Source organism: Onychomys torridus, chromosome 14 (assembly GCF_903995425.1).
Source record: "Onychomys torridus chromosome 14, mOncTor1.1, whole genome shotgun sequence".
NCBI lineage: Eukaryota > Metazoa > Chordata > Mammalia > Rodentia > Cricetidae > Onychomys > Onychomys torridus.
Window position 1 is genome coordinate 82,569,422 of NC_050456.1, and position 26,398 is coordinate 82,595,819.

Consider the following 26,398-nt stretch of genomic DNA (forward strand, 5'->3'; position numbering starts at 1 on the left):
CAGGAGCCACAAATGTGGGCTTCTTAGCTACAAAGTGCCGCCTTGGTGGCTCCATTTTTCTTACTCTAATATGATTTCTTTCCCTAATATTTTCTTAGGTGCAGAGAGAGCTAGCGGCTGTTATTGCATTGAAAGCAAGAAAGTCTGGTGAGTAATCTCTCATGGGCTGGAGGGAGATTGTAACCCTTTGGGTGTATTTCACACATCACCTGGCAGTGTGCACTCAGGGTGTTTCAGGCTGCTTGCTATAAAATGTAGAAAAACCTCGCCATGTCTTGAAGCATTTATAGTCCAGTCTAAATAGCATAGGTGTTATGGAAAGCACTTCAAGGTAACATTTTACTCCTCTCCCCTAACTTACTTCCAATTTTGAGGGAAAACTAAAAATGTTTATAGTCCACTGAAACCAGGAAAGAGATCACAGTTCATTGTGAAACAATTAAATTACATTACATTATGTAATATAATAACAGAGAACAACAAATGCCATCATGCTATAATGCGTTTAAGAAAGCTCTGACTATATAGCCCTGAGTTCCCTGGAACTCCCTCTGTAGACTAGGCTGGTCTCAGACTCACAGAGATCTGCCCGCTTCTTAGTGTACTTAAAACATTTTTTTAAATTTCAAAATAACTTGTCTAAAAATTATTTATTCAATGATATTTCATAGCAAACATTTTGCTCAGGACTGATTATGTAGATGTGTCCTCATATTTGTAAGCTATAATCTATAGAAACAATATGCAAAAAGCAAAAGGAGGCTTCCAAATATGTGTTGGAGAACAAAAAAACGTTTTCTGCTAAAATCTAGTATGAAATGGAAGCTCAGTGAAGTGGGGAAATGCTTGCTTAGTGTCTTAGGGTTTCTGTTGCTGTGAAGAGACACCATGACCATGGCAGCTGTTCTAAGGAAAACATTTAATTGTGGTGGTGGCTTACAGTTTCAGAGGTTTAGTCCATTATCATCATGGCGGAAGCATGGCAGCTGGGAGTATGGCTGTGTGCAAGCAGACATGGTGCTGGGGAATTCTACATCTTGATCCAAAGGCAACAGGAAGTGGACTTTCTTACTGGCTATGGCTTGAGCAGATAGGAGACCTCAGAGCCTGCCTCCACACCTACTCCAGCACCTCCCAATAGTACCACTCCTTTTAGGGGCCTTTTTCTTTCAAACCACCACATTTAGAGAGGGGGGATGTCAGAGGCGGCATCTCATGCTGTCTCTCATGTTCAGAGGGTGGAGGTCAGTGCTGAATGCACTGGAACTCAGCAAAGATGTGACTTGGATATGGTGCACTAGAAGATGATTTTTCAGCCAGAAAGATGATGACAAAGGGCATAAACTTGAGGAATAATCAGAGATGAAGTGTGTTTGCAGTAACCAAACCTGTATGTATTTCTTTTTATAGAGACACTTAAGCTTTGCTTACTTCTTATTTACTTTTTGAATCAAACACATTTTAGTGCATGTGCATTTATTATATTCATGTAACTTTAGTGGCTTTGTGTTTTAAAGACACAGAGATCAGATGTTATGAAGGTGTTAGAGAGAAGGCTGCAAAGAGCATCATGGGGTGTGTGTGAGCTGAGCTCTGGGGAACAGCATTAGACAGTGGATATTTGCAGAGGAGGAAGCTAAGCTAGAGAAAGGACACAGTTTAATGATTGTAACAGAGGTCAGAAATCAAGTGACTGCTTTGATCTTAACTCCATTGGGAGTAAAGAAGCCAAACTTGAAGTCTGTGTGAGTTGTGGCAGGTGTTCATCTTTGAGTGTGGAATTTGATCTTTTAAAGTTTCAATGTAAGTTTGAGAAGGTAAACATAGAGTGACCATTGCTAGAGAAAGAGCAAGAAAGTACAGAGGAGGCTGAGCTTGTGGGCTGATGTGTGCCAGCTGTGTTCTAGGGACAGCAAAGATGCAAGAGGGACTGGAGTGAGTGAGCAAGGTAGAGGGAGGTAGATGTATGGAACATGAAGCAGAAGCTGTGTATGCACATAAGGAAGGCTTGTATGAAGGTAGGTGTGTTGCACCTCACTATCTCCAGAGGTTAGGCTGCCTTCCTTCCTAGATCTGTGGAGGTTGTAATCTGAACACAACTTTGCAGTTTTTTAGGTCCAAAAGTGATCCCTCACTCACATAAGAATGGGGACCTAAGTTCACAGCTTTTCTGGAAAGTGTTTTGTTGTTGTTGTTGTTGTTGTTTGTCCGAACACAATCTTACTATATAGTCCTGGCTGTCCTGGAACTCTCTTTGTATACCAGGCTGGTCTCAAACTCACAGAGATCTATTTGCCTCTGCCTTTCAAATGTGGGATTAAAGCCATAAAAGCTGGAGAGCAGTTTTTCAGAGTATTCTATCATCCCCAATACCTTGTTCCTGTCACTCTAGGTTGGAGGTCTAGCTACAGGATTAAGGGAGAGGGGTGTGCATTGATTGCTTTCTCTTTCTCCTGTTTGTAAAGAGTTTCATTAGCCTAAACTGGCCTTGAAATCACAGTGTTGCTAATGATACCAACCCCAGGGCTTCATGTATGCTAGGTAAGCTCTCTATCAATTGAACTATATCTGCAACCCTTACCTCATTTCCTTTAATGGTAAGGAAGTAGAGACAGTCTGCAGGGGAGATGGTTTAGTTGGTAAAGTGCCTACCTTGCAAACATAGGCCCAAATTGAGATCCCCAACAACCACTTAAAAAGCTGGATGTGGTGGTTTGTGCCTGTAATTCCAACATGGGGAGGCAGAGACACATAGATCCCTGAGCTCACTGGGTTCAGCAAGAGACTCTGTCTCAATTAATGAGGTGGGGAGCAATTGAAGAGGACACCAGACATTGATCTCTATCCTATACATGTACACCCATGTGTGCACATTCCCATGCAAACATGTTCATGTCACACACACACACACACACACACACACACACACACACACACACACGTGAAGAAAAAAAAGGTAGAAATAGTTCTTATGTTCTGATTTTATGAAGTAAAATATTCAGTGAAATGTGTACAATGGTGTATATTACTTTTCTTTTTCATAATAAAAATAGACTGTTTTATTTTTCTTACTATTAGAGAATGATCATTGAAAGAAATTTTATTATACATTCATGCTTGAAGAAATTGAAAAATCTCATATCCTCTCACCAACATCCGTATTAATCTTTCTGTTGTATATATTTCTACAAATTTTCCTACTAACAGGTAAATATTACTACATATTAATATATAGATTTTGAGGTAATTATGTATTTATACATATTTGTAACAAACAATGGGTATATCCCAAGCACTTTAAAAAATATTTTTATTCTACATGTGTGTGTTTTGATCACATCTAGCCCCCATTCCCAGCTCATCCCAGATCCTCCCACCTCATCTCCCTTCTCACTTTATGTATTCATTTTACTTTTTTTCTTTAAAACCGCTTAGTCCATGTGGTGCAACTGCTGTGTACATGGGTCTGTGGAGTGTGGGCAGCCTGTCTGGGGCTGCATCCCTGAAGAAAACACATGTCCCCTCCCCCAGCACCAAGTGTTCTTTCTTTACACAAGCTCTCTAATGGCCATGCTTAGCAAAGCTGTGGGGCAGAACCATCGGGAGGAAGACACTGACACACAACATCTCTGTCTTCACAAGGCTCCCTCATGATCCTCATCCATAACTTCCTGGGTTTTCATCTGTAACCCCCAGGTATCAGCAACTGGTCTCCGTTTCTATTTATCATGTCAAAAATACTGTAGAAATGGAATCAGAATATGGAATCTTTTGGAATTGACTTTTCACGGGTATGGTTTTCTGGAAATTTATGCTGGTTGGACACCAGTGATACCTTCTCTTCTATTGCTGACTAGTATCCCATTGTCACAGTGTACCACAGTATTTTAAGAATTCAACCTTTCAGTGATTTCAGGTTCATTTCTGGTTGGGGGCTATTATGGAGCTGCTAAAAGCACTCATGTACAGTGCAAATTTTTATGTGAAAATAACATTTTATTTTTCTGGAATAAATGCCTAAAAATATGATTTCTAAGTTTATGGTGGTTTCATGCTAGGTTTTGTAGATTAGAGAAGTTGCTTTTCTCTCCTCAGTGATCACAATAGTGAACTTACTTTCTTGTGCTTTTTTTCCCACCAAGTGTCACAGTGAAATGGATGATCGCACCACGAGCTGTTGTTGCGTTTTCATGTTCTTGATGTAGCCTGGACAGTCATCCTTTATTAATACCTGATGACAAATGTTTTCTTGAAGTCTTTTTCACCCTTTCAGAGAGAAAAGTGTTTAATTTATATAAATTCACTTTATTAAAAGCTGGGTGTGGTGTAGATGTCTATAATCCAAGCACTTAGGAGGTTGAGGCCTGGGCTGCAGAGTGAAACCTTGTCTCAAGAAACTCCTTCAGAGGGCGAGTGTCAGTGTGCTTGAAGGATGTGACCCTCTGATGGGCTGGCTCCAGTGGTGACCTTGATATGCTGGCAGCTTTAGGTGGACTCCATGGACTTAAAAAGAATTCAGGAAGTGGGGATGGAAAAGTGATAATGGGGGCTGGGGGGGGGGGAGTTGGGTGGGTTTGATCAAAACACATATGCATTATAAAATTATGAAATGCCAAATAAAACTCCCACACCATTAAAAATGGGGGAGAAGAGGAAGGGGAAGAGGAGAGGAAAAAATACAAGGAGGAAGAATGGAGTATACTTTTTTTTTCTGGGTCATTTTTGCGTAAGTCTATGAACACGTTGCTTAGGATTCAATCCTAAAATTCTTTGTGTGTCTGTTATTCCCTAAAGGTTATATAATTTTACGTTTTGCATTTAAGTCTTTGATCTCTCTGGGTTGGTTTGGTTTAATGTATGAGGCTTTTGATACAGTTTTTGTTTTGTTTGTTTTATTTTGTCCCCCTGAAACTTTTCTAATAGTTGTTGAAAAGATAACTCTACTTTACTGGGCAACTTTTTTATCTTTGTAAGGAATAAGTCCTTGGTGCACTTTTGTATGTATGTATTTCTAGTTTTTGTACTCCATTAGACAAATTTCCATGGCTATATAAAAATCAATTTGCATGGGACATTTATGTCAATAATAGAAACTCAAGTGATCATTTTGATTAACTGAACATACTGTGCAACTTGTGCAAGCCATTCAGTGTTGTTGTTGTTGTTTTGAGACAGAGTCTTATGTATCCAAACTCACTTGTGTGCCAAGGATAACCTTAAACTTAGTATCCTCTGCTTCTACCTTCTGAATTCTACCAGAATTACAGGTATGCAGCACTATGCATAGTTTATATGGTGGTTGAGCACAAACCCAGAGCATTGTGTGTGCTAGGAAAGCCTTGTACTAAATGAGCTATGTCCCCAAACCTACATTTGAGTGATCCTCCTCCAGTATAGATAATAATAGAAAGATGAAAGCATATATTCACAGGTCAATAGGTTTGGGCAGTTGTACAGTTTTGTCTTGTGCATGGCAGAAAGCCACTGAAATTTGTTTCTGTATGTGGTGTGAGGTGGAAGTTTAGTTTTACACACACACACACACACACACACACACACACACACATACACACACACACTTAGATTTAAGCATTGAAGCTTTATAATAAGGCTTCTGGATGAGGGGGCAGTGAGTACTTTCCTTATTTTTAGTGTGGTTTTAATTTGTCAAGTCTCATTAAGACCTCTGCAGGCATTCTAACAAGTGAGAACTCTTTAGACTGGAGACACAGCTCATTGTTAGAACACTTGCCTTACATGCACAATGCTCTGGGTTTGATCCAAAGTACTATTTAAAAAAAAAAAAAAAAGTCCTGTATGCTACACCTGATTATCTCTTCCTCTGGCCTCATGACCACTGCACCCTCCCCTCTTTCAACTGTCTGCTGCAGAGTTTTGCCTTTCCTGGTGGTTGGAATTACACAGTCTGTGGCTATTTTTAACTGGCTTCCTCTGCCTAATAGCATGCATTTCAGATTTTTCTTTTTTAATGCTGAGCAATGCTCTGTTGTCTGGATTAGCATAGTTTATCCATTTGCCAACTGAAAATTATCTCAGTTACATTCAAAGTTTAGAAGTTGTAAATGATGCCGCTTGGACATCTCTGCTGGTTTTGTGTTTAAGTTTTTACTCATTTTAGCTGAACACTAAAAGATGTGTTTGCTGGGTCCTATATCAGATCAGGTTTAGTGCCATGTGGTCTTCTAAAGTGTCTGCATGCACAATGAGAGTTCCCAGCGCCTCATTAAGCTAGCTCCTTGATGGTTTAGATTGGACCCTTCCTGTGTTGTGTGTTCTCTCCCCCTTTCCTTTGCCCATCCTCCTGTCCTCCCACTGCTGTCCTTTGCAGTTCTCTGCCAATGGCGAGAATCTGCTGTCTGTTCTTGAGCTTGTTGACACCTGTGCAACTTCTTCAGCATGATGCCCAGTCAGCTCTTCAGCCTGTTTTCTAATTGGCTTGCTCCTTTCCTCTCTGCTGAACTTGAGTTCTTTGTCTGATTTAGTAGGAGTCACAATCAAGTATGTCATTTGCAAATATTTTCTCCCAGTCTGGGGCTTGATTTTTCAATTGCTCAATGGTGTTTTGTATTTTAATGAAGTCCACCTTGCCAATTATTTCTCTCATGGATCATCCTTCAGTGCTGTATCTAGAAATTATTGTCAAGCCAAAGTCCTTAGATCTTCTCCATGTTGCCAGCTGGTGGTTTTATAATTTTGTGTTTTCTCTTTAGAGTTGTAGTCCATTTTGAGTTCTTTTTTTGTGATGGGCATAAATAAGGTCAAGATTCACTTTTCAGGTGACTATCCCACTGACTTAGCATTGCTTGTTAAGAAGACAGTCTTTCCTTCATGAACGTCTGCTCCATTGTCCAAGATTCCTGCCCATATTTATGTGGGTCTGTTTTGGGTTTCATTCAGTACCATACCATCTTGATTACTATAGCTCCTTAGTAAATCTTGAGATCAGAAAGATCAGCCCTCCAACTTCATTCTTTTCCTTCAATATTGTGTTGCCTCTTCTTGGTCCATCCACTCTCCATGTGAAATTTAAAATCAGTTGACCAACTTTCATATTTTCTGTTTCTTCTGGTTGACATGTTTTTTTATGTGAGAATTCTATGTTTTCCCTAGTGTTAAACTGAAATTAATTCCAAGTTTCTTTTTGAAAAAACATAGGATCTGTCAATGATGACTGTTTCGTCCCTATTGTTCCAATCAGTGTAACTCTTTATGTCATTAGTCATGGCTCAGTAATACGAAAGTGAATAATATCCACAAGACTTGAGCAGTGCTGTTTCTGTTATGTTCCTGGCTTTAATTAAATATGATGCCTTCTGATTAGGAAACTAATATGAATGAAGAAGCTTGTTTCAGAGAAAAATTAATTGTGTTATAGTCCCCACAACCACAACAAGGTTGGGAAGCAATCAGGAATAGAAACAACCAGTTGTACGTTGTTACAGTCAAGAATCCTGTTGACACTTAAAAGTGGCTGAAAAATAGCAAAGGCAGGGCACAGAAAGCTGAAATCTCAGTTGGTTTATTCTTTCTTTGTTTGTTTTGGTTTTTGAGACAAGGTTTCTCTGTGTAGTTTTGGTGCCTGTCCTGGAACTCACTCTGTAGACCAGGCTGGCCTCAAACTCACAGAGATCTGCCTGGCTCTGCCTCCTGAGTGCTGGGATTAAAGGCGTGCGCCACCACCGCCTAGCCGGTATTCATTCGTTACCTACTTCTAGCTTAACTAGCCAAATGCTTAACCAGCCAAATGCTTCTAGTTTCTGGTTCTCATGCCTTATATACCTTTCTGCTTTCTGCCATCACTTCCTGGGATTAAAGGCATGAGTCACTATGTTTGGCTGTTTCCTTGAACAGATGGATCTAGCCGGTATTCATTCGTTACCTACTTCTAACCAGGCATCCTGCTGTATGGAGAGACACAGTAAGGCAGACACTGTAAGGAGAGTGAGCAAGAGCAAGGATACATTGTTCCTTTCTGTTTTTAAATCATTGTCTGTTTCATAAATAACATATTAGTGACTCAATGCCCATCTGATGAAGGCAGCGTTATTATTGTGGAGTTAAGAGGTGATGTTAGAGTTGCAGCTGCAGCTTGGTGCCTTCTATGTGAGCTTCTTGTTCTTTTGTTGGTTTTTCAAGTTACATTGAATTTTTATTGTTAAAGGAAAAAGAAGAGAAGCTGGCATTTATCTAATGCAAAAACAGTATGAAAATGAAAGTTGGCACATCTGGGGCTGGACAGGAGTAACTAACTACCCTCGTAGCTCATGTCTTGCAGTAAAACTACTAATTAGGACTCAGGTTGCCATGCTAGATTTATATCCAACTGCAAAAGGTTTTTAAAATGAGCATTTGTAGGAAAAGAGGTTTTAGTTGCATCTCACCATGCAAACAGAAATAAAAGTAACTGCCAATCAATATAGGTTCCATAAATGATTCAAGGCTGTAGTTAGTAAAAAAAAAAAAAATCTATTTTATAATTTTCTAAGAGGCTATTAGGATCTGCCTTTAAGCAGGTTTCTCCTCTAACTGCTTACTGTGGTGATGTTAAGATACTGTAATCTTTGTAAGATTTACAATATCAGCAGATTTGCTTGCATTTCTCCTCATTGGATCACTTGTTCTGGTATTAACCTTAGTTGGTTAGTGTCTTGAGGAAACAGTTTCTTCCATTTTCTAGGGACTCAGTGGCTGGGGCCGGTTTGTTCTCATCCTTAGAAGTCTGTGTTTGGTTGGCTTCTATTTATGAAGAAGCAGAAAGGTTACATTAGTAAACCTCTTTGGCAGAGTTTAGCTGTCACTCTGCCTGCTTAGTCCATGGGCAAGTTCTGCAGTCAGCACTGTGCCCCCACTGCAGGCAGGCTGGGCAGTCAGCACTGTGCCCCCACTGCAGACTAACTGCTTTTACTGTCTGGATCTCAGGACTCAGAGTCAGGGCCAGGCCTGAAGGAAGTGCCATAGCTAGATCGTCTGCAGACAACCTAGAGTTTTCCCAACCTGGGCTCTGGTACATCAGCTAAACTTCCACTCTTGGCTAGAAAGTTTCAGTATTATGAGGATAAAGCTGCAATTTGTGAAAAGATTCTAGTTAAACATTTTTATTCCTGGGACTAGAAAAGAATAAAGTGGAAACTCATAAGCTGTACAAATCATGGACAGTCCAGTGAGGATGCAGGCATGCAGGTTTTATTATTTCTTTGAATCATAATATTTTTTTTGTTTTGTTTTAGCTTCCAGACAACATTATTTTTAAATGGGCCAGAAACAAGAGAAGGAAGCCAATATTTTGTTTTGTTTTGTTTTGTTTTGAGAAGGATTTCTCTGTGTAGCTTTGGAGCCTTTCCTGGAACTCACTCTGTAGCCCAGGCTGGCCTCACAGAGATCCTCCTGCCTCTGCCTCCCATGTACTGGGATTAAAGGTGTGTGCTACCACCACCCAGCTGTAAGCCAATATTTTACATTTGTTAAATTGTTTCTTCTAGCCTCATTTTTTTAAAATTTTATAAATCATCTTTGAACCCTGTGTATAAAGAATATCTTCTGCATCTTTGAGTCCTATATTCTAGTTTAAATAGGTATTTCTGACTCACAAGGGTTTTGGCAATCTGGTTGCTGTTATTTGCTACAAGGTTTACCAGATGAGCCCATTCGGCAGTGTGAGTGGTTTTAATCATCCAGAGTCTTTGTGGAAGTTCAGCTTTGCAGGCCTACTGTTTAGCTGCATTCATTGGTTACTAGTAACATGGCTTAGGACAATTTAATCGGTTTTTCTTCCCCCTCACATGTATATGTAAGATTGGGAAAGTTGCATGCTGGCAGGATGCTTTTGTGAGGGCTTGAGGTCTGACAGGAGAAAAGTCAGAGTCTGCTGTAGGCACTACATAGCAAGGAAAAGAGATTTGTGTTGTTTTGTTGACAATATCCTCTTTTAATACTGCACTATATTTAATCTAATTCTTTTATAAACACGGAGTTCATATTTAGAAGGCTGTGTGACAAAATGGATTTTAGAGTAGATTTTGATAAGGGCCAGCACAAAAGTTTTATCTACAACAAGTTTTATCTTATATCTTGTGTCTTGTGTCTTTCTGATATGATGTGGTAATATTTTGTTGAAAAATGGTCTTAAGACAGAAATGTATCCTAATGTCCTCTTGTGTAGCCATTTCCCTTCCAAGTGATGTAAAGAAGAATGAGTGAATCTTGAGTAGCTATGGAAGCGGTGAGAGGCCAGAGACACTGCTGTGCTGTCACTCCCAGCAGCCAGAAGAGCTTCTCTTATCTTTCAGAGCCCTGGACTCAGGCCCAACAGGGATTTGTAGCTTGATGAATTAAGAATTTCAGAACTAGACCAGACGTGGTGGCGCACACCTTTAATCCCAGCACTCAGGAGGCAGAGGCAGGCAGATCTCTGTGAGTTCCAGGCCAGCCTGGTCTACAAAATTAATTCCAGGACAGCCAAGGCTGTTACACAGAGAAAAGCTGTTTTGAATCCCCCCCGCCCCTCCACACACACACACAGAGGGGCAAGGGAGAATTTCAGAACACATTTTGTTAAAGATATTTTAGTGCAAAGGTACTCATGAAAAGATTAAGAACACATCCAAGAGTATGGTGTGGCCTCTCAAAGAGGACCAGATTTTCAAGTGTCCCACTGGTGACTGTGTGCAGGATTTTGTAAGCTTTCTGGAATTTCATTGTCAACCAGTTTTGTGGGACCTTACCCCTCCCCTGTACAAGTTCCCCCATTTGATGATTGAGATACAGAAGCATTGAATGAGATTGCAATCTGCTGAGATAAAGCCCGGAGCCACCAGAGATGTACAGGACATTCAGGACATGCTCTCCTTGTGAATGGGATCACTGGTGAGATTCTTAGAAAATTGTAGGTTTACAGCTGAGAAGGGAGAAAGGCTTCAAGAGTTTTTAAGTTTGCTGAAAATGTTCTTGCTGCTGAGGAGTGGCTTCAACCAGACTCCAGGGTGAGGGGCTCCTTTTCTGTCTCACATTTCCATAAATAATAATTATAATAATAACAATAATAATAATAATATAATAATAATAATATAATAATAATAATTCTTTCCTTCCTTCTTCCTTCTTCCTTCTTCCCCTCCCTCCCTCCCTCCCTCCCTCCCTCCCTCCCTCCCTTCCTTCCTTCCTTCCTTCCTTCCTTCCTTCCTTCCTTCCTTCTTTCCTTCCTTCCTTTTTCCAGACAGGGTTTTGCTGTATAGCTTTGGAGCCTATTCTGGAACTCACCTCCCTCTGTAGACCAGGATGGCCTCAAACTCACAGAGATCCTCCTGCCTATACCTCCTGAGTGCTGGGATTAAAGGAGTGTATCACCACCACGTGGCAAATTTTACTTCTTTCCAACCTGTTTCAAGTATACGACATCTGTTGGCTGCATTTTAAGTAGTCAAAAGATTATGCTATTGTTAGTGATATTTCAACCATGTCAATCTTCCCAAGACTACCACAGCACAGCTCTTCTCAGGGCTGCACCTCTGTCCTCTCAGAGTTGACTTTTCTCCATGGCTTGCTTCTTCCCTCCCTTCCCCCCAACCCCTTCTCTGCACCTTCTAATTGTGCTTGCCAGAGCCCATCCATCCAACCTGTGGGTGGACTGGCCTTTCTTAATTGCCTTGTAACACCATTGAACCACTGAACATGTTTTGAGGATATGGTCTTTGTCAACCAGGAGAATCTTTCATGGTATTCGTTTGGTCCTAGAATAGTTGATATAACATTCTTGTCTTCTCCATTGGTGGATTTGCCTGGCACAGTGCTCATTGTGGACTTCCCTTCTCCAGTGCCTACTCCCTTCTTCTAACTTTTCCAGAGATGGTTCTCTTGTCCCAGGCTTGTAATATATCCATTCTCATCTTTACCCAGGACAGGGAAGGTGAACAGTGGTTGAAAGCTTGTCTTTCTTTTTCTTAGTGTCATGAAATCACACTAAGAGGCTTGAAGCAGCGAATCTCAAAGCAGTGTGAAGTTGAAGGATGCTAGAAAATGTAAGGCTCTTAAATTAAGAAAATAATAGCACCGACAAAGCCCAGCAATAATTGGAAATTCATGCAGCTGACACTTCGTACGTTTTTTTTTTTTTTAAGCCTCCCACTGGGATACAAAGAAAATTGCCTTTTAAAAAAATCCCATGACACTGTCCTTTGTAATTAGAGCTATTAAGTCAAAATGATAAATAACCATTCAATGGCATACTCTAAAAGAAAATAGCCCTCTGCACTGATCTCTTCAGAATAGCAGGAGACTCGAAGTACCGGAAGTCAGACTCCCTTAACCTCGAGGATTGTTACGAATTAAGTAAATTACAAAGCAAAACAAGATGCTTTTCTTTACATCTTTCAGTGTGGTCATTTCCACTGAGATAGTAAGTGAAACTGATTTGGCAAGAAAGCTAGTAAATAACTGTAATAGTATGTGCTCCAGATGGCAGGGTTTTGAAAGCCTGCTTTAAAACAAACAAACAAACAAACAAACAAACCAAGCACTACGGAGCACCTTGGTGATGATGTGTAACATTTACAGTGCCCAACAGACACAGGTAATTAAATTACTTGAAATGTCAGCTTGTTCTTCTTGTAGAGAACTGGATATTAGAAGAGAGCTGGACACTAGTGGCCCCTGTCCCCAGAATGTGGATGGAGATCTGTGGAGAAGTTCTTTTCTGGTTGTTCAGAACAATGTTATGATTGCACATGTTTGAAACACATAGGTCAAACCTGAGAAACAGTGTCTTGGGGTGAGAGCAGAGAGGTGGGGTACAAAGCTGGGGAGAGGCTGTCAGGGGAGAATCAAGTTTTCTAGTTAAAACCTAGGACATGGCTTCTGCGTTGCAGCTCCTGGGAGCGTGTTTTGTGCAATGCACCAAAACGAGTATAATGAGAATGCCCTGTGCATAAATCCATTATTAGTCCTACACCCAAGGTCAAACAAAAGTTAATGACCATTTGCACACCAGAGAGCTAAAACTCCCTTTTTATTTCTTTCACATAATGACAAAAAGAGAGAGCAATTTTATATTTAAATTGACTTAAATTTCTAAGTATAAACACAGAGGTCTCCTGGTACTTTTTTTTCTTGTTGTTAGTGAAACTTCCTGGCAAATCTCAACTTTCATAAAAAATTAAGTCCCATCCCTTTCCAGTTCCCCAGTGTGGACAGCTTTTTGTTTTTTGTTGAACAACCCTGTTCTCCTCCTGCTGGGTTAGTGATACCAAATCAGACGCCAGCAATGCAATCAGGGCCACTTTGTTTAATGATTTAGTCTTGCATTTGTTGAGCTAATTAGCTGATTGAAGCAACTAATGGATGTCTTTAATACACTGTTGACTGGGCAGCTTCTCCTTTGCAGCTTGCCAGCTCCTTTGTTCTTGGTACTCTGGGGAGTAGGAGCTGCTTCCCCATGAACACATGATATATGGCACCCAGCACTGGGAGGCGGGGCCCCAGAGGCCATTATGCTAATTGCCAGGTGCCCCAAAGAGGAAGTGCATCCATTTACAACCCTGTATCTGACTAATTCTGGACATCTAAATAATAACATATTTGGTGGATCACAGGCCAGGGTGGGGATGAAGATTGTCTGTTAGAATTTATAATTTTGTAACTATGCTTAGTATGCCCCTAAGGTATTGAGTAAAAGCAATCTGCAGGTGGTTTAAAATATTAAACATGAAAATCTTTAAGGAATGATTAGAAGAAAATGATCACATAATTAAAAGGAAAGCTATATTACGGCTAACATCATCTCTCTCGGTACTAAAATATTCCTTAAGAAGAATTTCTGCCATGTGCGGTTTTTCTAGTCATGCAATTCTGTGGTCTAGTAAAACACATTACCTACCAAAGTCCTGTAGTTTGGGAGTGTTGTCAGGAAATATGACTGCCACACTGTGTTACCTTCTTATGGTGGGTTGTCCAGCATCCTTTTTAATGAAAGGAAGAGGTAAGCTTGGCCTAAGACTACAGTACCACGTTAGCCACCAGGTACCAGCAAATTCATGTTTCCTAATCATGCATTGTGGTTGACTCCCTATAAATATGAGAATATTAATTGCAGATAATATAATATCCTCTCCCTACTTTTTCCATTTCATTGACATTTTTCATCATCGAAAATCTGAAGGCTTTTCCCCTGCACCCCCAGGGCACATTTTCTACTGTCATTTGTATTGACAAGTAAGAGGCATCATGGGAAATCTTTGTCTTGGCCATATGACCCAGCAATTGTCCATCATTCGTCACATTAAAAGTGTAATTGTATAAGTAGCTATGAAAATCGAGCTGTTCTCAGTGGAGCTGAGCTGACATGAACAGTGTGTGATGGCAACAGACATCACTCCCAGAGTCATCAGCATAGGACACACTGCACCTCAGCTGAATTCTACCTCCAGGAGAGAACCTTGCTTCGTGCATTAATTCCTATCATTTGTGTAACGCACAAACACTGGACATTTGAGGGTTTCTAAGGCAATCTTTTTCTTCATGAGTAGGTAAACGTAGTTTCAGGGGTTTGCATTTCTCAACAGGCTGTGAGAACACTGTGCTTCAGCAGCATCTTACATGTGTGGAGGCTGGTGAGAAGTTCACCCTGCAGCCCCGGAAGACATGCACAATTCATTTGTAGCTTTTGAAAAGTAGTTTTTGTTCGGATGTGGAAACAGATGAATAGATACTCAATAAGATAAATCTGTGTCTTTTCCTGAGCAGATGCTTCAAACTTCCTCCTTGACTGAAATGTTTTTTTCTCTGAAGCATGGCTCTGAGTTTCAGTTTGCGAAACAGTCATCTTCATCACTTAGTTGTGCTGGCACCTGGGTCCTGCCTCTGGGCTATCATTTAAATGTAGGGAGAGGCCCTGGCACCTGAATTTTAACCAGCCTGGGTTTAGCCCTAGGTGATTCCAAACCAGACCTTGATAAATACATGTGAAAGCTGGATCTGCAGTCTCAGGAAGTAAGCTGGTGTTTGAAGAAGGGTGTTTTCTGTTGGTATTACAAACCATGGACTAAAGAATCAAAAATATACTTTAAACTGCAACTACTAATTGGTTTATTGGAGAATTTCCTAGCTTTTCAGTATTTCTCTAGCTGAGTAGAGATTTTCATATGGGAATGATAACAGAATTGTAGGTCTTTCATGATACTGGCAGTCAAAGTTTTATAAATGAGAATTGTCTCCAGGCCTGGGGGCAGCAAGAAGTAAGCATGTATTCTGAGCAAAGTTTCTAAGTGGAAACTAGTTAGGAAAACTTTTATTGGAGCTGATCTCTATTGGCATGTGTGGAAACAGTTTTTAATTTTAATTTTTAAGAATCTTATATTAAGCAAAATGTTTATATCATTCTCCCCCTCTATCTCTTCCCTAATTTCCTCCCATATTCTTTCCACTCCTCAAATTAGTAGTTTCTTATTTTTTAATTATAATTTTATGTGTGTGTATATATATACACACACACACACACACACACACACACACACACACACACACAACCTGCTGTTGTGTGTTTATAAACACAGCCTTCAGAGATCTTTGGTGTTGCTGAGTCCTGACCCCATAGGTTTGTCTAGCTAAACACGGTGTTTGACATTAGAGAATTCTCTTAGCAACCATTAATTGCTTATAGCTCTTCTAGAGGTAAAGTTTTATAATTCCAGTATCCTTTTTTAGACTTGTTTTGGAAACTGTATTGTTGAGAGCTACTGGGCAACTTCCCTGTCACATGAAGAAGACACTCTCTTGCAGCAGACATCCCATCCTTGTCCTCTGGCTCTTGCAGTTTCCCCATCCCCTCTTCCACAGTGTTACCTGAGCTGTAAATGTAGGGTCACATGTCATTTGGGGCTGGGCACCATACAGTCAGTTGTTCTCTGCATTTTGAACAATTGTGTTTTTCTGGGGTGAAAACTACATTTTGTAAGACAAATAGCTAAATGATCTTATTAATAAAAAACCCAGAGCCAGATATTGGGGTGAAAACTGAGATATCAGAGCAGTAGGACAAGCCACAGCCAACTTCACCTTACCAACCCTCAGCCTCCAGAGAGACCTACTTCCTGTATACTGAGGCCTATATGCCTTTCTGTCCCTGCCATCTCACTTCCTCTCTCTGTCCAGTTACATCACTTCCTCCTTCTGCCCAGCTCTGCCACTTCCTGTCTATCTGTACAGCCCTCCAGACCTCTATGGTTAAGTAGTGCTGGGATTAAAGGCATGTGCCACCATGCCTGGCTCTTTTCCCAGTGTGGCCTTGAACTCACAGAGATCTGGATGGATCTCTGCCTCCTGAATGGTAAGATTAAAGCCGTGTCTTCCCATTGCCTGACTTCTGTGTTTACTGTAGTGGCTGGCTTTTTCCTCTGATCCTCAGATAAGCTTTATTGGGGTGCACAGATAAAATATTACCACAACACTTATCTGTGGGTATAAGGTAAGAAGAAGTATTTAGACTACAGTTAGAGATTATACTGGTTTAGTGAAATGGCAATAGTAAGATCTCTCCCAGAGTAGTGGTCTTGGTTTACAGAACCAGGAATAAATGTTCACCTATTGAGGGTGCCTGAAGCCCCGTTAGACAGCTGTCGGTTGCCCTCAGGATATAAGTGCCACTCTTGCACCTTTAGGGATATCCTGCCATTCAGGTCATTGTTGCTGTTGTCCAAATCTATAGATGTGAGAACTTGAAGGATACCCCGTGAAGCAAAATAATCCAAGCACAGAAAGACACATCCTGCATGCTCTCATGTATATGCCCAGTAAAAAAGTCAGTCTGAAAGAAGTAGATGTATAGGGCAGAGCGGTGGTTTCCAGAGACTTGGAGAGTGGGGAGAATTGGGTTAGGATGACTAAATGACACAAAGCTTCAGTCAGGCAGAGGAAATACTGAAAGCTGTTCCACAGACTGGTAGCCAAGCTAACTGTCACATACTGGATATATCAAAATTGCTTAAAGAGCAGATTTTAAGTATTTTTACTGTAAAAATGGTAAGTGAGGGGAAGGAATATGTTGGCTTTCTATAATCATTCCACAGTGTCTATGTACTTACAAGTTGTGTTGGTCCTGATAAGATCTCCCATCCCACCAGGCTACATGACCAGCATCAGGCTGCATGAAGAAAAGCTGGCCACCTCATCTCCTTTGCTCTCCTTCTAGACCATCAGAGACAACCACGCCAACCTTTTCCTGAGGAGGGGCACCCCACTTTCTTTCTTTCCCATGCTAGAGCCCTTAAAACGGCCATGTGCCTGTCAGCCATCACTGTCTTTCCAAATCCAAAGGGAACCCTCTTATCCTTCTGTGGTAAAGAAATCTTGGTGCTGAGAATTTGGTGTCCAAGTGTGTTCTGTGCTGACCCTGAGGCCTCTTCATTGGAGTTGACTTCCATATCCTGGATTCAGTCAATCATAGACAAAAATATTGTTGATTCAAGAAATTTTTACAAAACAAATCTTGAATTTGCTGCATAGAGGCCAAGTCAGTACTGAATCCACATGAACAGGTGATATGTGAGTCTCCTCCCACCTCATAGAAACCTGGTGTTCTCCAGCATGTTTCCTAAGTGTGTGCACCTTACTTACTCGTTCATGTTTAGTTAGGCCTACCAAACATGTTGTACATACATTTTCCTTTATTCTCTGAAGAATAGTTACATTTGCACTGTGTTGATTATTACAGCAGTCCATAAAATCATAGGAGAGAATCTATATAGGTTCCAAATAAGCAAAACACCATTTTATAAAAATGGCCTCGAACAGCTTCAGATTTAAGGACCAGTCCCCTGAAACTAGTGTTCCCAGATATAACAGTGACTGTGTGTAATGTTATGAAATCATTCTGTATACATGTGTGTACATGTGTCAAAATATCACATTTTATCCTACAAATATATACAGTTGTTCTCAGTTTAATTCAAATTTACTTTAGATTGATAACCAATGCTGCATCAAAATTTTTTTCTTCAAATATGTCAGTCTTAAAAGATTGCATTTTCTCTTATGAGCCATTAAGGTTCTTATATTAACTCTATACAAGGGTAGTATAAACTCTTAGTCATCCATGATGAAATACCAAGGGGATATGCTGTGTCTTTAATTTTTGAGAACTACTTCATGGCCCTCACAGCCTGCTACCCACTGTATAAGCAGTGTGCCAGCTGCTTCTGACTTGCATTCTTTTGGGGGTTTTGACAAGAAGGCTGTTTGGGATGTAACTCCTGCCTGGGGCTGGTCAAATCCCCTTTCTAGATTACTCAGTACCTGGCATGCAGGACTTGAAGGATGCAGATGTGGGGACCATGCCAGTCGCTGCTTTCATAGTGAAGAGAAGGGCTGCTTCTGCTTGCCAGTATACTGAGCCTTCCTGGCTACCCTGCCCAAGACTTAGTTTGTTGAGCTCAATCTGTCCCTGCCCCTGTCCCTGAGACATGTAGAGGCCTTCCATCCTGAGAAAGTCTACATCCTCAATGCCCCAAATTCAGTGCTGTTGATGTTGAGATCCTCCTAGCTGGCCAGAGGCTGAATCTGAGGCAGTCAGCATAGCATGCGAAGCTAATGTCCCTGTGGTTGGTATCTTCTGAGCGGTCTTGCCGGCCTCACCTCAGGCCCAAGCCCTGCTAGGGCAGAAGGGGCATCAACTTAAAACTCGTCTCCCATCTCTGCTGCCTTTTTTTCATGTTCCTCCCCACTGTTTATGAAGCAATATGCAGCAGCTCTGAGCTTTTCCAGCCTGCCATTTTGTGACTTCCTTCTTCATGGAGACAACTTGTTGGCCTTTCAATTACAGGGGAGAAGAGTGTGAGTTCTGGGTTTAGCAGAGCTGGTGCTTGATGTATGAAGGAAGGCAATGTCTCTAGAGATGGTCCTTTTACAATCCTGCTGTGTTGATGAAGATTTCTACCTAGATGGGAGGATACGGACAAAAGTGACTCTGGCTTTCCATGTTTTAGCTTTTACTTCTTCTGGTGGTAGGTGGATCTGATTAGGAAAAAAGATCCCATTCACAGATGAAAATGCTGAAGAAAAAAGCACATTAGCTCCTTACAAAGTCAGCACTTTGCAGCCTTCCTTCCACAGTCCATGCTTGCACTGCGTTACTGCCCTCCTTCCCCTCCTTGCGGTGGCGGCATTGCTGCTTGGTGGGTTGGTACAGCAGAGTAACGCTCATGCAGAAGTACTACGGACATGTTCCTGTTTCCCCTGATGTGGAGCAAGTGACCGCTCCTTTCTGTTCTAGCAGGAGAGATTTGGCTTCGACATAGGGAAAAATTTCACAGCCTTTTTGGGCTCTTCTTAGGCTGTCCTTTGCCATTTGTTGTTTTATTTACTTATTGGTCCATATGGTATCATTGCTTATGTTTAAAAGCACAGGGACTGCCGTGGAATTATGGGAGTTCTCTGCATGTTTCAAAATTCCACTGTGATATTAGTGGAAAGATTTAGCAGTACAATTATTGACAGTCCAAAAATAAAACATATGGTAGGAATGGCACAAGGGTATTATACTATAATTTGGAAACACAGATTGCCTACTCTCAGAAAAGAAAAGGAACAGTCATGGAGGTAGAAGGTTTATTCAGTGAAGACTATAAAAACCAAAAATAGAATTGAAGTAGGCTCTAGAAGATGAAAGGCCTCCAGTGTCAGGGATAGACAATTAATATTGTGAAAATGGCTGTATTACCAAAGGTAGTAGTCTACGTATGCAATGTCATCCTAAAAATAATTCCAACTATATTCTTCACATAAATAGAATGGGAAATGGTCTTGGCCAGTTACTCATCTGATAGAGGAGTAATACCTAGAATATTATAAAGAACAAAGAATATCAATTGCCAACAGAACAAACAACCTAATAAATAAATTGGCAAATGAAATTTTATATATATATATCTCCAATAAATACATGAAAAACATTCAACACCTTTTCCCATTAGGGAAATGGGAAATGCAACCCACCATCAAAAACACTATCACCAGGAGAACTGAACAACAACTGTTAGCAAGGATGAAGAATGTGGTGGGGAGGGTAGAGAAGGGCCTGTGTACAATACTGGTGATCAGTATAGGGGTTCCCACACAAAAAGAACTAAAAGTACAAATCCCATACCATCTATCCATGTCAATATATACCACAGAGAATCTGAGGCCGCTTACTAAGGTGATGCCTGTGCATGTGTTTATCACTGTATTATTTATACTAGCCAGATTATGAAACTATTTTAGTGCTCATCAGCAGATGAATAAAGAAATGTAAGAAAACATACCACACACACACACACACACACACACACACACACACACACACACACACACGTGTTCTTCAGCCATAAAGAACAAAATCACATTATGCCCACTGGTGGAATAATGAAATGGCATGACTTTCTGACTGGATTTAAATCCCACTCCACATGACTGAACTCATTCCTGCTACCACCATTAAGTTGTCCAAAGCCCATGGCTCAATAATAGGGGAGAACTTAGCACTATTATTCTGCTAAGCAGACATAGTAATACAATAAACTGCCCCCTAAGTTCTTACCTTTATACCATAGGTTAGGGTATCTCTCAACCCTTATCAGAGAAGCATCTTTTTGCAGTGGATGATGACTAATTCGGAAATTCACAACTGCTTAGAATACAGAAAACAAGAGACTGAGATGCTTATCTCTAAATGGTATCTTTATAGCATACCCTACCCTCAAGGATCAGGGATCACTGTGAAAGAGGCAGTGAGTGGAATCTGCAGGGAAGTGGGATTTGCTGTCTGTGACAGTGCTGTTACAAAATGAATTCAGTGGCTATGACTGTGTGCACACAACCAGCACAAGATCAACACAAATCCTCACATGTGTCGTGGAAGGGGCTCGCTCATGAAGTCCTAGCCCCTGCTGAGGAGCTGTTGGCAGCTGCTGGATGCTGGGAGACTATTTGCTTCAGTGATGCACCCCATGAAAGGCTGCAATGTTCTAGTAGACGGTCCTACACCTGTGTACATACAGGCAGCCAAATGGATTTAGTGGGTTTTTAAGAAGAGCACATAAAAGTTGGGAGGGGAAGTGGTTGTGGGGATAAGGGGAGGGAAGTGGTGGGTGGATTTAATCAAAATATGTTATAGGCATGAATGAAAACCTCAACAGTAAAAATATTAATAAACGAATAAATGCATAAAAGTGGAGATAATCATGTTAAGAAGAACAAGGATGACATGTCTTCCTCATATGCAGAATCTAGACACAAAGATAAAAGGGAGACTATTTGAGGAAGGGACCAGAAGGAAGGGAGGAGAGATAAGAAAGGGTAATGGGGAAGTGAATATTACATATGATATATAGTATGTAAAGTATAATTATGGCTATTTCATACAATTACTATATGCTAGTGTGGATTATCTACTGTAACCCCTTAGTTTATGAGGTTGTTCCATGGAGAAGTGACCTGCTTTGTTTCCAGCTTACCATCTTAAAGGCACGATTATATAGCTGTGAAAAGCAAGCCAAGGGACTCTAGTGGTGACCCTGGGTTAGCCAGGCAGTGTGACTTAGTGGCTTCCAAAGGCTCATTTCTTATTCTGTGAAATGGAACTCATAGCACATGCCCCTGGGCTTGTTGGTAGGGTAAATGACATGGCATAAAGTACATTGCTTTGTGCTGGCAGAGTTAGGCCTAGAAATCATCTTTCTTTTACTAGCTTAGATAAATCTTTTGGAATTTAATTCCTAGGAGAAATTATATAGAGTAATGGAGTGCTTTAGGATCTTTTAAAGTGAATGGGCACTTTGCAGTGTCTCAGAATCATATCTGGCCGTCTCCTGCACCATGGGATTACAGGAGATTGGCCTCCATCTGTCCCCTAGCCAGAACACTTCCTTGAGAGACACTTCAAAAGGCCTGAAGTGTTCTGCCTCTCATGAAAAATAGAGGAAAGAATTGTAACCAAGGTGCTTTTTGTTCTTTTTGTAAAACTTGAATGAAGCACAAGTCATCTTCATATCAAAATCAAACCTTTTTTCCCCTAATACATTTCTGGTAAGCATAGCAAGAAAACAGGTTACTTGCGTGGATCATGTACAAATGAGCTCTTTATTGCCTTGGCCAATGGGATACACACACACACACACACACACACACACACACACACATATCTCCAATTACATTGTATCAGCTCTCCTTAAGGGCCTGATATGTAACACTCTTTGTTCTAGTGACATTATCATTTTTTTCCTGTTGAATAACTTTTCCATTAACTGAACTTATTAAATCTCACTTAAAAGTAAACACTGTTAAAAACTTCTTGTGAAGTAAAAGAGAAGGAAGTTTGAAGAGTCTTGGCTGAGAGACAGAGACCTAAGAATTGAAATAGAAACTGTTCGACCTTAGAGCTAAGTGTGCCATGTGGAACACATGCTGGATCTGCTGCTGGCTCCAGGGAACCTGCTCGTCTCCTGACCTCAGCATCTGCACTGCCTAGCATTGTCTTGACTGATTCTGGTAGACGTCTGCCTACCTGCACTGGAAAGCCATGCAGCAAAAGTTTCTCTGGTCTGTCTGAATCTGTTCGAGAGGCAGCAGGAAGAGAGTAAGGGCACTTAAAAAAAAGATTAAGTCATTGTGGCTCTAAATTTTAGAACCTAAAGTCTTGGTAGGTAGATGATTCAGGTTCTCTCTCTCTCTCTTTTTTTTTTTTTTTTTTCCTTTTTTTGGTTTTGGTTTTTCAAGACATGGTTTCTCTGTGTAGATTTTGCGCCTTTCCTAGGACTCACTTGGTAGCCCAGGCTGGCCTTGAACTCACAGAGATCCGCCTGCCTCTGCCTTCCGAGTGCTGGGATTAAAGGCGTGCACCACCAACTGCCCCGACTCAGGTCCTCTCTTGTTTAGAGCACTAGCAGTCACATATGCAGGTGTGCGCGCGCGTGCATGCATACACACACACACACACACACACACACACACTTGCTTCCTTTATTTTTAGCCTCATTCTTGTTCATTTTCAGTAATCAAGTTTTTAGAACATTTTGGTACAGTGAGACCTGAGTACTTCAGCTGTCTCCTTCACTGGTCTCCTGTGCCGTTCTAGAACTCAGGCAGAACATGTAACCCAGGTCTTGGCCTCCTCAGACCTTATGAAGTAGATCACTCCTGAGGACAGAGGCTGTACCACAACCCTGCCACAGTAGTCCTCCCATAGGTAAGGTCATATTGTGTAAAATGCAAGGATTTGGTGTGCGACTGGCAATGTGGACCTGGGCCTCACGGGGAAGGCAGGAATAGAAACCCAGATTGGTGAATAGCCTGCATTGTGGTGAAAACTGAAACCACAGGAGCAGATACAATCACTGAGGAAAGCAGCAAAGACAAGAGAGCCCAGGGCAAGCTTGCAGGATGATAAAGGACATGGGAAGGAGCATTTGAAATGAATAGTACCACCATCAGCTGACAGGCTAACAGAATAGGGCAGAGAGAAAACTTGGTTACACATGGGTGTGTGATCCCTGGTCAGCATTCAAGTGTATGGGGGTGAATTCCAAATACCATGACATGTACGGGTACTAGCCTGCAAATACTGACCCCTAATTTTCAAACTTCAACACTAAAATAAACACTGTCGCTGATGCAGTAAAGGTTTGTGAGTGCTTTTCTTATTTTTATGGATAAGAAGGGATTTGAGCCTTTGGAAACAGCTGTCAATGTGCTGGCCACACATGCACATGTTGCTGCAGCGGGCTACCCTGCCACTTCACAAGGATGCTGAATGTGCAGGGTGTGTTGTGGAGGGGCTTCCTAAAACAATATTATGAGCCCTCTGCAGGATGGTACAAAACAACAGCTGATTGTTTACATAAAGAGGAACTGGGTCCTGCCTCCTGCAGCTGGAAACTTTGCAGTGTTTTCCTAACATGTTTATGTCCACAGCCCTCAGAACACATAAAGGAACCCCCCCCATCCATACACATTGTGTTCCCACCTGTGAAAAAGACCAGTTCTATTACATTTTGATCTTAACTATTTTTCAGAGTTTTCTGTTACATTCTGTCCTGTTTCACCAAGGAGGGAAAAAATTGAAAAGGAATTCATTCCAAGATTAACATGAATAATAGGTTGTATCACTGGCCAGTAAAACTAGCACTTGGGAAGTGGAGGCAGTAGTCAGAGCTAGTTAGACTATCTCCGGAAAACAAAACACCAAGAATGGACTGGCTAGTGTGCAGTTTGGCCAGGACTGTGGCAGAGACCATGCCGCATACGTGGAGGAATCTCCTCTTGCCACGTCTTAAACCCTTTACCAAGTGTTCTTAGTAATCTTTGCTGACTATTCACAAGCAACTTGAAATGCTGGATTTCTATCTGCAGCAAAATTTTTCATTGACTTGAAAGTTCTTTGAGAAAAACCAAACAGGCCAATCGATTTAAAAAGAAGCACGCCAACTGTGGTGCGCGACTCTCATGGGTCTAAGTGGCTGAGGACACATTCAGTAAGCATCATGTTATCATCACAGCATCAGCAGGACAAAGCAGGAATGCTGCTGTGGTTTGGAAGCCAGCCTGGGCAGCATAGTGTACCAGGCTTTCTTTTAGGCCACCAACCAGCTCCCAAATCATGACACAGAAAACTAATATTAGTTATGAATGCTCGACCTTATCTCAGGCTTGTCCCACTGGCTCTTGTAACTTAAATTAACCTGTTTCTCTTCATCCTTTCTTTCACTCTGTATGCACTACTCTGTGTCTGGCTGGCCAGCCCCGGGTGCCTCCCTCTCTTTCTCCCTTGTTCTTTTCTCTTCTCCCTTTCCAGCCTATATTCCTCTTCCTATTTATTCTCTCTGCCCACCAGCCCTGCCTATCCCTCTACTGCTTAGCTATTGGCCATTCAGCTTTTTATAAGATCATCGGGTGACTTAGGCAGGCAAGATAAAACAGCAACACATCTTTACATAGTTAAACAAATGTAACACACCTTTATATAGTTAAAGTAATATTCCACAACAGCCTAGTAAGTATTAGACAAGCTAGGGGACTGTGGCAAGACTTTCTCTCAAACAAAAAATAAACTTTAAAAAAATGAAAGGCTACCAGTAACATTTTGGTTTAAGTAATGTTAGTGGAGTCACTGGCGATAAGTATTTTGCACCCCAAAGTGCAAAAACTCCGCCTACACAGCAATCCAAATCAGACCAAATCAGATCGACTTAGAAAAAGCCCTGGTTTAATGTGTAAAGTGTTCCCAGGTGATTCTCCAGCCCCCTAGAGAGGAGACAGGGATGAGAGATCAGAAAACCACATGTCTGTTTTGGGGGATGCAGTTTAAATACCCTTTGGGAGTGGTCTTGCGCATCTCTGGGGAAGGAGCCATGTTTGGCAGGCCTTGCGGGTGCAGGTTTGGGGAAAGAGATGGGGGAGGGGAGTTGAGGTGGGTCTTCCACCAGAACATTCCTGACTCTTTGGGTATATGGGTGCCAGGGTGCCAGGGGCTAAGGTGGAGCTTCCACTGGAACAACTGGTAGAGTTTCCTTAATGTCCATCATAGTAAGTTGTGAGGAGAGAAAACTTGTTCCGTGTGACTAGGAAATGGCTCAGTGGTTAAAAGCACTGGCTGCTCTTATGGAGGACACTAGTTGGGTTCCCCATCACCCACATGGTTGATCACAACTGTCTGTATCCAGTTCTAGAGGATATGACACCCTCTTCTGGACTCCAAAGGCATCAGACATGAATGTGGTGTGAACTTAGATGCAGACAAAACACTCATACACATTAAAAAGCAACGAAAGAAAGAAAGAAAGAAAGAAAGAAAGAAAGAAAGAAAGAAAGAAAGAAAAGAAAAGAAAGAGGGGGAGGAAGGAAGGGAGGGGGGGGAAGGAAGGAAGGAAGGAAGGGAGAGGGGGGGAGGAAGGAAGGGAGGGAGGGGGGGAAGGAAGGAAGGAAGGAAGGGGAGAGGGGGGGAGGAAGGAAGGGAGGGAGGGAGGGAAGGAAGGAAGGAAGGAAGGGAGAGAGGGAGGGAGGGAGGAAGGAAGGGAGGGAGGAAAGGAGGAAGGAAGGGAGAGAGGGAGGGAGGGAGGATGAAAGGAAGGAAGGAAGGAAGGGAGGAAAGGAGGAAAGAAGGAAGGAAGAGAGGGAGGGAGGAAGGAAGGAAGGAAGGAAGGGAGGGAGGGAGGGAGGGAGGGAGGAAGGAAGTTGTTCCTGGGGACACACTGTACTATATTTCTGGGCCTCTATTCCCTCACTTAGTACACTATTCTCCAGTTGTCTTTGTTTACTCACAAATTTCATGATTTGTCTTTTCTGTACTGCTGAATAGAATTCCACTGTGTATTTTTTACCACATTTTCATTAACCATTCATCAGTTGGAGGACATTCAGG

General features: G+C 41.5%; 1 protein-coding gene across 2 annotated transcripts in view; it reads left to right on the forward strand.

The window, feature by feature from the left end:
• Positions 1 to 26,398, forward strand: part of Rapgef5 (Rap guanine nucleotide exchange factor 5) — a 230,735-nt gene that overhangs the window by 82,943 nt on the left and 121,394 nt on the right. For both annotated transcript variants that reach the window (XM_036205803.1, XM_036205804.1), the window contains exon 7: positions 99 to 147. In XM_036205803.1, the coding sequence (XP_036061696.1) occupies positions 99 to 147 (49 nt within the window). The remainder of the gene's footprint in view (positions 1 to 98; positions 148 to 26,398) is intronic.